This window comes from Ipomoea nil, unplaced genomic scaffold (genome assembly GCF_001879475.1).
Source record: "Ipomoea nil cultivar Tokyo-kokei standard unplaced genomic scaffold, Asagao_1.1 scaffold3109, whole genome shotgun sequence".
NCBI classification, from domain to species: Eukaryota; Viridiplantae; Streptophyta; class Magnoliopsida; order Solanales; family Convolvulaceae; genus Ipomoea; species Ipomoea nil.
The window spans coordinates 115,980-127,500 of record NW_017619537.1 but is presented as its reverse complement, the minus strand read 5'-3'; the positions used below and the strand labels follow the sequence as shown (position 1 = coordinate 127,500).

General features: G+C 36.7%; 1 protein-coding gene and 1 long non-coding RNA gene across 2 annotated transcripts in view; both read left to right on the top strand.

Moving 5' to 3' along the window:
• Positions 1–462, top strand: part of LOC109166830 (LRR receptor-like serine/threonine-protein kinase FLS2) — a 1,954-nt gene extending 1,492 nt beyond the window's left edge. The window contains exon 2 of the mRNA XM_019315710.1: positions 1–462. This exon is cut by the window's left edge and continues 908 nt beyond it. Within this exon, the coding sequence (XP_019171255.1) occupies positions 1–462 (462 nt within the window).
• Positions 463–6,167: 5,705 nt separating this feature from the next.
• LOC109166857 lies at positions 6,168–6,750 on the top strand. Its single transcript, XR_002051748.1, has 2 exons — positions 6,168–6,398; positions 6,526–6,750. It is a non-coding gene; the product is annotated as an uncharacterized LOC109166857 (long non-coding RNA).
• The last annotated feature ends 4,771 nt before the right edge of the window (positions 6,751–11,521 follow it).

The window sequence follows — 11,521 nt, the reverse complement described above, 5'->3', positions numbered from 1 at the left end:
GTTGAAAACATTCATGAAGATATAAAAGGATTGGAATTGGAGTATACTACAAACCTTAGATTTCTTATATCCATTGACCTTTCAGAGAATCATATCATTGGAGAGATCCCATTAGAAGTTATGAGTTTGCGTGCATTGAATAATCTAAATCTTTCTAGAAATAATCTGAGTGGGACTATCCCTCAGACAATTGACAATCTGAGCAAAATTGAATCTCTTGATTTGTCAATGAATGCGCTCTCCGGTCCCATTCCTCAAAGCTTATCATCATTGAATTTTTTGAGCTATTTGAATCTGTCATTTAACAAGTTGTACGGAAGAATACCAACCGGGCATCAACTCCAGACCCTCGATAATCCATCCATTTATATTGGGAACGAAGGACTTTGTGGTGTCCCACTTTTGAAGAGTTGTCTGTTGTGGTTTTTGGGAAAATGTCGTAGTATTTTTTGTAAAGGCTAAGTGTTGTTTGTATTCTGTGACGTGTGCAGGACACTGCCTTAAAAGCTTAATGCCGGAGACTGTGCGGTCTTTTTCCCGACGCTTTCGACTGGCTAACACAGAAGTGCTCACGTTCTCTTTGCACTATGAGAGATACGTAGTATATATATATCGATTATTTCCAGTGTAGTCTCAGAGGACTGGGAAGGCAGATATATATAATGGTGAGAGTACCTGACTTCCCAGTATCAGCCACAACCAACCGTAAAATTAGATGAAGGAACGCAAAGGGAGGAACGCTATTTGCGTTCGTAGTGCGTTCGTAAATGTCCACTAACGCCGCGCAAAAGTCTCTCTTGACTAAGAATAATTCTGAGTGCGTAGACTAAGAATAATTCTGTGGAGTAGCGAAAAAGTCGGACAAAAATTAATTGCCGCGTAAAACTTCGACCCCACCACACCGCGTCGCGCGTGCGAACCGAGCCGAGCGGGCGGGCGGCGGCGCGCGCGGGGACTTCTCCTTTCCCTCCCTTGAAAAGATTTCAAAGGCTCCAAAAGGGTTGGCATTTAAATGATGGGAAATTGTCCCTTAGGAGACCAATGTGGGACAAATGACAAAGCTAAACCTCAACACCCTTGGATGTATTCTCCAACAATCCCCCACACATACAAGAGGTGTGGAAAAGGGCGTTTTAGTGCAATCCCAAAGGCTGACCTTAATGTCAGTGTGTAAACTTGAACTGACACGTAGTGACCTGAGTAACTTACTTCTCAGGAGTGAACTAAGTCTTGAACTCTTTGAGAAGTGGGTAGTTTTGAACTCTGGTTCACATATCAACGCTTCAGGACGTCTTCCAAGTAGATACATAAGTCTTTTCATGGTTTCGTTTGACCACTACAGCGGTGTCCACCTTGAATTCCTTATCTCTTATTTTAAGCCCATTTCCCTTGACGTGTCAAGGATGGCTTTCCTATTTAATCCTTTTGTTAGAGGATCTGCAATATTCCTCTCGGACTTCACATACTCTAGTGTGAGTACTCCATTCACAATTAACTGCCTTACAGACTCGTGTCTGACCCTTATGTGTCTTCTTTTTCCATTGTAGGAACTGTTTTTGGCTACACATATGGCAGTTTGTGAGTCACAATGCACAGATACTGATGGAGGAGAGGTCCCCCACAATGGCACGTCTGCCAGTAGGTTTCTCAGCCATTCAGCCTCTTGCCGGGCCAGATCAAGGGCTATGAATTCAGCTTCCATTGTTGACCTGGCTATACATGATTGCTTCGTGGATTTCCACGACACAGCAGCTCCTCCCATGGTAAACACATAACCACTAGTGGAGCTTACGTCATCACTGTCATTAACCCAGTTTGCGTCGCAATATCCCTCCAGGACATTTGGAAACCCACTGTACTGTAGGCCCCACTCAATAGTGCCTCTCAAGTAGCGCAGTACTCGTTTCAGGGCATGCCAGTGAACCTCACTTGGATTGTGAGTATATCGACTGAGTCGGTTGACTGCAAGAGCGATGTCCGGTCTGGTATAGTTCATTAAGAACATCAGACTTCCTATTAATTTCGCATAATTTTCTTGAGCCACTCCTGGTCCAGTGTGTTTTTGTAGTTTGACACTGGAGTCATACGGCGTTGGAGCCGGATTCACTTCATAATTGTCAAACTTCTTTAACAGTTTTTCTGTATAGTGACTTTGTGTCAACTTGTAGTTGTTTTCACTTTGTATGACTTTTACTCCAAGTATTACATCAGCCTTCCCCAAGTCTTTCATGTCAAACTTTTCAGAAAGTGACCTCTTGGTCTTCTCTATTGCTTTGACATCGGGGCTGAAGATTAGCATGTCATCTACATAGATGCAGATGAGTACTACGCTAGACTCAACTTCTTTTGAGTACAGACAAGCATCTGATCTGTTTACCACGTAACCCAGATCCAGTAGTGTGGTGTGAAATTTTTCATACCACTGTTTTGGAGCTTGTTTTAATCCGTAGAGAGATTTCACTAATCTACAGACCTTTCTTTCTTGTCCTGGTTCTACACACCCAGGAGGTTGGTCCATGTAGATTTCTTCTTCTAGGTCTCCATTTAGGAAGGCCGTTTTGACATCCATTTGATGGACTGTCCACTTGTGCGCTGCGGCTAGCGCAAATAACACTCTAATTGTTGCTATTTTTGTTACAGGTGAGTAGGTACAGAAGTAGTCTTCCCCAAACTTCTGTCTATAGCCTTTGGCTACCAGTCTCGCCTTAAACCTTTCTATTGACCCATCGGGTCTTAGTTTTCTTTTGAAGATCCACTTGCAGCCAATAGACTTGGCTCCTTTGGGAAGTTCTACTATTTCCCAAGTGTGGTTAGACTTTATTGAGTCTAGTTCACTTTGAACGGCTTCTTTTCAGAATACCGCATCAACTGAGCGCATAGCCGCATCGTAGGTCTTTGGTTCTTCTTCTAGAACCAGTTGACACACGAACTGCTCAGAAAGTTCATTTACGTCTTTCAGTTCAGTTATGTATGTTATAAAATCTGACCCAAACGTTGTTTCAGTTCGCTGTCTTTTGCTTCTCCTGAGTTGTTCAGGCTCACTCTCCACTTGTGAGTAAGGAAGCGAAAGCTCACTCTCCACTTGTGAGGAAGGAAGCGAAAGTAATTCATTCACATTAGGGGTTTTTAAAGGAAAGATAGTTTCAAAGAACTCAGCTTCCCTGGCTTCACATATAGCCCGGTTCTCTAATTGCATGAACCGATAGGCTGCACTATTCTATGCATACCCAACAAAGACTGCATCTACAGTCTTAGACCCAATGCTGGGCCTTTTGAATGAGGGTAGCCCCACTTTCGCTAGGCACCCCCATACTCTGAAGTATTTCAGATTCGGGGAGTATCCTTTCCACATCTCATATGGAGTATTATCGTACCCCTTATGGGGTATTCTATTTAGAATATGATTAGCTGTAAGTGCAGCTTCTCCCCAAAGTGCATTAGGAGCACCTGAACTTACCAGAAATGCACTTATCATTTCTTTGATAGTTCGATTTTTTCTCTCGGCTACGCCATTCTGTTGTGGCGTATAAGGGGCTGTAACTTCATGGATTATTCCATGTTTTTCACACAATGATTTAAAAGATGCAGATTCATATTCACATCCCCTATCTGAACGCAATCTTTTTATTCTCATATTTAGTTGATTTTCTACTTCATTTTTGAAGATCACAAATTTATCTTCGGCTTCATCCTTAGTTCTTAGCAGATATATTTTACAAAAGCGAGTAAAATCATCAATAAAAGATATGTAGTATCTTTTCCCACCTTTAGATTCTGTGTTTCTAAAATCTGCCAAGTCAGAATGAATTAATTCTAAGGCACATGTTGTGTTATGTTTGACTAAAGAAAATGATTTCTTAATGAACTTTGCTTCAGCACAAGTCTCACACTGTGTTATGGTTTCATTTGACACATTAGATAGCAAGTTCATATTTTTTAGTCTATTCATGCATTTAACACCAATATGTCCTAATCTAGCATGCCACATGTCAAATGAAACAGCAATATACGCAGAACTGCCAGAGCCACTGGCCACATTATTCATGTTGATTTCAGTGGTTTTGTTTGAAATGTAAGGTAACACAAAAAGACCCCCACGCATGTAACCTTTCCCCAGATAATCCCCCCTACGAGTCATTATCATTTTTTCAGACTCAAACACTAACTTAATCCCGGCCCTCACCAGTAAAGGTCCCGAGACTAAGTTTCTTCGCAAGGAGGGTACATACATTACATTGTTTAGAAACAACTTTTTTCCTGAATATAACTTTATTTCTATGGTACCACTACCTCTTACCTCAGCCACGCTATCATTGCCCATAAAGACTTGTTCACCTTGTCCTCGTGCAATAGCTTGAAAACCTTTGAAAAGGTTCTTGTTTGAGCAGAAGTGGCGAGATGCTCCAGTGTCCACGATCCACTCTTCAGAGTCTTCTATCACATTGGCTTCTAGTGTGACAACAGCTGCCACTACTTCATGGTCTTCCACCACATTTGCTTGACAATTTGAGCCTCCTTGGTTCCTCTTATGTTCAGATTCACCCTTCCTGTGGTAACACTGTGCCGCGCGATGCCCATGCTTGCCACAGACATAGCAGCCACCTGGTTTTCCTGTTTTTTTATTCTTGTTCGTTTTGAACCTGTTGTTGTTGTTTGCCTTCATGCCTTTCTGCCAACTTTTATTTTGACCATTGTGTGCAGGTTTTGACCTGTCACTTGTTTCGATTACATTAGCCTTTAAATTTTCAGGAAATGAACTCGTTTTTTGCCTTAGGCGGAATGCCTCTTCAATGTTGATATGATTTACCATTTCTTCCCACGTGCTTAGTTTAGGTTCATGTTTCATTTTATTTTGAAATTCTGACCACGATTCAGGCAACTTCTCAACCAAAGAATAAGTTTGTAGAGTATCACTTACTGGAATCCCCTCAGTGATCAGATCCCCAACTAAATTTTCAAATTCATGTACTTGAGCAATTATAGGCTTACCATCAACCATTTTGTAGTTTAACCAGCTGGCGACAGCGTATTTTTTCCGTCCTGCATCATCTGACCCGTATTTCTTTTGCAGCAAGTCCCAGATTGCCTTCGCGGACTTGTGAGGTGCGTAGATGTCCAAAAGAGAGTCAGACATGTACTGAAGTAGAATGCCTCTTACCATTTTGTTATCTCGCTCGAATTTGCTTCGACTGTCTTGAGTTGTTTCAGAAGGTTTTGCAGCTGCCGACGCAGTCGCAGATGCTTTTGGATCCGAAGTTGCTTCTTCTGTTGATGTGGTCTCGAGTTCATCCGTAGCAGGTGTGGTTGGTGTTGCCGCAGTAGGAGTTGCATGGTTGGTGAGTACATAATCCACTTCGTGTGTTTCGAAGTGCACCATCATCTTTACAGCCCACCTTCGGTAATTGATACCGTTCAGTGGTTCAATTTTTGTAAGTTCAGCAGCGGGCTTGGATAGGAGTGACGACATCTTCATGATTAAGCTTTTAACTGTTGTGGTTTTTGGGAAAATGTCGTAGTATTTTTTGTAAAGGCTAAGTGTTGTTTGTATTCTGTGACGTGTGCAGGACACTGCCTTAAAAGCTTAATGCCGGAGACTGTGCGGTCTTTTTCCCGACGCTTTCGACTGGCTAACACAGAAGTGCTCACGTTCTCTTTGCACTATGAGAGATACGTAGTATATATATATCGATTATTTCCAGTGTAGTCTCAGAGGACTGGGAAGGAAGATATATATAATGGTGAGAGTACCTGACTTCCCAGTATCAGCCACAACCAACCGTAAAATTAGATGAAGGAACGCAAAGGGAGGAACGCTATTTGCGTTCGTAGTGCGTTCGTAAATGTCCACTAACGCCGCGCAAAAGTCTCTCTTGACTAAGAATAATTCTGAGTGCGTAGACTAAGAATAATTCTGTGGAGTAGCGAAAAAGTCGGACAAAAATTAATTGCCGCGTAAAACTTTGACCCCACCACACGTGCGAACCGAGCCGGGCGGGCGGCGGCAGCGACGCGCGCAGGGACTTCTCCTTTCCCTCCCTTGAAAAGATTTCAAAGGCTCCAAAAGGGTTGGCATTTAAATGATGGGAAATTGTCCCTTAGGAGACCAATGTGGGACAAATGACAAAGCTAAACCTCAACACCCTTGGATGTATTCTCCAACATTGTCCTGGTGATGATAAACCGTCATTTGTTAAGCAGCCTACAGAAATCAAATTAACCAATGATGATCATGAGTTTTTGATGTGGTTCTACGCTGGTTTGGGACCTGGTTTCTTTGTTGGATTCATTGGAGTATTATGTACTCTATTGTTCAAGACATCTTGGCGCTATGCATATTTCAAATGTCTGGAGATCACTTTCAACAAAGTGTTTTGTTGCATTTCAATTAAACGGAACAGGTTAGTCTTCCATCAAATGCTCTTTTTTTTTTAGTCCATAGAATTCAATGATTACATATACGAATTCAAATGCTATTTTATATGCTCTATTTATGTTCTTTTTTTTTTTTAATAACATATTTTGCAGGCGTTGATGGCATTGGGGGTTTCCTTTGCGATAAACGAACTTGTTGCTTATGTATGTACTTCTGGCAATATATGTTGCAGTAGCAATATGATCGATGCTTTAGTATGTATTTTGTAATATAATTTGTTTGCCATATATTGGATTCTCAATCTGTTCTCAACAGATTTGTTGGTTAGTGTTTGTCTTAAACCATGTCATTTATAATTATAGTTGATTTGATATCATAATGTTGTTTTTATAAATAGGTGTTTGATAGATAGTGTATCAGTTAATTTTTCACAAATTTATTTAACTTTAAATTAGCAGTCGCCAGACTAGAGAGGAAGGCTTCTAATCCGTTTCTCTTGAATTACTAGAAATGAACTTGATAATTATTTATGCCGGACCACTGAGGGGGTGTTGATAGAATTTTGTAAACAATGAAAATCGCATTAGAGAGAAAAATAAGATTATTCAAACTCATGGAAGTAAATAGCATTCTTGCCATTTAATTTGAATTTAAAATTCACATTCATAATCCAGTTTAATCATAAATTAGCACCATTTAAAACAATTAAAAACATTAGCTTGTTCGATTTTTCAGACTTTAATATAAAATTAACCAGGCCAGTTAAAAATATTAGTTTCATATTTGGGTATTCTATTTTCTCCTTCCTTTACGCACTCCGGTCTTCTCTCAGTTAATTTTGAGTACAGTGGATGAAAGAGCATTCCTAGTGCTTCAACATTTAATTTTGAGTACAGTGGACCACGGGTCTCAAATTTTTTTTCCTTTACTATGTTCTGCTCTACACTACAGACTGCAATATAATCCTTGATACCTTAAAGCTTAATGCATATGTAATTTTTTCCATTCTCCCAAAATCTTTCTTTTTATTATTCTTGTCTAAACTCATTTCCTTTTCCAAGATAAATCTTCAATTTTGATCATATTAACAAACTTTAATTTAGAAGGTAACAGTCTGTAAATTCAAATCACAGTGAAGACCGGTGGAGTACGTAAAGGAAGGACACCAAGAGAAGACCTAAATATGAAATGACTATATTATCCTTGTACTTAACACTCTTTTGACGGATTAACAAACAGAGGACAATATTGAACGATAACATAAAAGTTTGGGACTACTTTATGACACCAAAGTTGTTTATGACAAAATTGAAAAAAATCATTATAATCGAGGACAATTTTGAGTATTAACTCTTATTAGTTTTGAGTTAATAATATGTCAAATTAAAATCTCAACGAGAAAAATCCAAAAAAAAACAAAAGAAGGGTATTAAATAATGTTATATTTCCTAAACAAAAATGATATTTTATTTTCTTTTTTGGGTGGGGGCTTGAAGGGTCGATGGATCAAGTCCAACACAACATCCTGCCATTAAAATGTAATGTTGACTGATATTCAAGTATAAGGAAATAAGTTGCACATTCACTACTACTAGTTATAACTTTTTTGTATACTAACAAAAAGTACTTGATCCTAACATTCTTATATTAAAATCTCCACCTAATAATCAAATCATGTAGTTGCATGTTACATACTTACATTTATGACATTTAAAGAATAACAAAAACTCATAATATTTTGACTACTCATAAATTAACTAACTTCATCATAACTTAATTAGATAAACGTTATCATTAAAAAAAATCAAGTTTATTAAATTAATAGTTGAATACACAAAAGAGTCCATCCAATAATGCCATTATGTTATTAGTGGCATTAATAAGATACTGCAGTGTCATTGTTTTACAAGTAATTTGTGCAAAATCGTGTTTGATAAATGACTGATAATCTAAAATTTGGTTGGTTTGACTGGTCAATAAACTACTTTAAAAGCATATTGGGTCAATAAAAAGGCTTATTGTATTAGCTTATTGAGGCAATAATCCAAAATTCAAAAAGCTAGCTAAGAAGAGTAGTGTTTTTTGTTAGCTGATTGGCCTTAATTGTGAAATGATCATTTTATCATTGTCATCTCTAACATTTATATCTTTCTTGTTAGTTGTTGTCCATCTGCCTCTCCCCTTTTTCTTTCTATTTCCGTAACAACAATAATAATGTTTTTCTTTCTTTCTTATGTCACTCATCAGTATAATAATAATAATAATAATAATAATAATAATAATAATAATAATAATAATAATAATAATAATAATAATTCGAAACCGGTTTTGAATTGCCCATTTGTTGTAAGTCTCTGACTCGTTTCTAGCAGGTTTTGCCCAACTATTGTTGCCGCCAACCTCGAACATGAAGGAAGAAATCCGGACATGAGCCATGGAAGTCAGGAGAAGGGTGGTGAAAAAAGCAAGCTAAGGAAATAACCATTTTACCCCTACAGTAACGGCCTAACTAACTGAAGTTTAGCGGAAGGACCAATGCTGGAACAAATCTGATAGTCAAGGGTCTTTTTTGTCCAAATTGAAAGACAAGGACCAATTTTGAAAAATCACAATAGTCGGAGGACTGTTGCCAGAATTAACTCCTAACTTAATCATCTATTAGCTATCAGTTATCAAGCATTTGCCAAACACACCCTTAGTACAAATAATTTAAAGGAAGCATTTTTATTAAATTAGTGTTATTACTCTTATGATCTTATCTCAAAAGAGTGACTAGTTTCACTTTTACCACATTGAAGCAAAATCAATCAAATTTCAATAATATTTTAAAAGTTGTTAGGAAGAAAAGAAGAAGCAAACAAAACAAACTAGACTAGCTACTTTCACAAAGTCTTGGTCATGGCCGATAGATACATTCACTACTGGAAATCTTGTTGTGTGTGTGTGTATGAAATTGTTAAAAAGGACAAAAATACTTTCACAGAGTCTTTGGTCATGGAATCTTCCGAAAGATACATTCACAAAGTCTTGTATGTTTGCTATGAAATTGTTGGAGGGACCAATAATGCTAACCGTGAAGACTGGGCAATAAATTGTGCATATTTCTTTTGACACAATCAAAATACTTCAAATTACTTTTGTTTTTATTTTATGCAAATCTTTCAACTAATTTAATGAATATCAGTTTCTGAAGAATTCTTGTGTGATATCAGTTTATACTGCTAAATGTTCTGATTTAATAATAATATTTTATTGTTAAATTTTGTTTTTATTTCGTATTTGAACTCTTCGCATATCAGGTAGGTGTCTGCTTAAATTCCTTTACTACTTCTAAAATTGTATATTAATATTTTATGAATTGCATATTTAATTTATGTTTTGGGGGTTTTATTTTTTACATATAAATTACTAATTAAAATAAATATACACTTTTAGTTTTAGCAAGAATATCACTGATTAGTTTTAAATACCACGGTAAAGGAATAATATCCTAGTCTATAATAATCTTTTAACATGTATGTTATTCATTTTCTTAAATGAGAAATCTAGTTAGTTAAAATTTAAAAAAAAAAAAAAAAAAACTACATTTACTCTTACTTTTTACTCAACATTTATTCAATTCTTTGCTTATCTAACACAATATGATCAAATTTTAATTATAACTAATTTGCACCGTCAAGGAGTGTAAAAATTTGCACCGTCAAGGGGTGTCAGAAGTTTGCACGGTCAAGGGTGTAAGAACGACTTACAAAGTCTTTGGTTACTACAATTGGGATGTCTAAAAAATGTTTGTAAGTATATGATTATTGTAGGGGAAGACTTATGACGTGAGCTTCACTTCATAGACTAAGTAGTTACGTTGATTCTCATGCTAGTAGTAAATATACAAGATATCAATGTTTTGTACCTTTGGCACACATAATGGGGTATAGAAGACTTAGAGACAAGTCTTTGATTGTGAACACTTGATATATCTACATCATAGTGGGGTAAAAATAGATATTGAGACAAGTCTTCAGTGGCAAGAAAAGGTAGTCCACCTTATATTAGAGAGTTTGGTTATGAGTAGTAAATTTTGAGGGCTCATCATATAGTAATTTTTTATTATATACATGACGAGAATAAAAAATCATAGTGCATTTGTATAAGGAGATTGGTAGAATTTAAAAGTCACATATGCATATGTAGAGAGTATATATAAGAAGTCTATTTTTCACCATATTGATAAAATACAAAAATTATGTTTACTAAAATTTGCAGAATATATAAGTCATCACTACATATGCATTTGTACGTAGAGTGTATAATATTATTTCTCAAGTCATAGTGGACTCTGATCTATGTTTTATAACGAGGAAATATATGTATATATGGCTAATGTATAGTATCACAAGCAATTTGGTTATGCTCATATAGTAGGACACATACAATTCAATGATATTAGATATTTACTTCCAAATCAAAAAACAATCGTAACAAGCAAAACATTTAGTTTAAAATTTAAAAGTATTGTATTATTCATTCCAAAAATTAGATGATCTTGTTTGTGAGATCGTTTCACATAAAACCTAGAAAACCTAGAATACCTTTTATAGATTCATAGTAAAGTATTATATTTATGTTAAAAAGTATTACACATGTCATATATATATATATGGCGGTCGATCTTGTATTATTTCCAATTATGATAGACATCCATTTAATACTATTCAATTTAAATGACTCAAATTTTGGATATAATTAATTTGCACCCTTCTTCTTCTTCTTTTTTTAATGAGAAAATTGTAAAAAATGCCCCTCTATAATATGTCAATTATCAATGTCACCCCTGAATTATGAGTGGTGTAAATGTTGCCCCTCAATTATCAAAATGGTGCACATATAGCCCCTCCCGTAAAGGACATGTGGTTCCCCGTTAGTGTACGACACCGTTAAGTTGGAGTAAATATGTAATTTAGTTGTTTTTTTTCTCCCTCGATTCGAAGTACCAACGATGGATAGCGGTTGGGAACTACAGGTCCGTTACGGGAGGGGCTATATGTGCACCACTTTGATAATTGAGGGGCAACATTTACACCACTCATAATTCAGGGGTGACATTGATAATTGGCATATTATAGAGGGGCATTTTTTATAATTTTCCCTTTT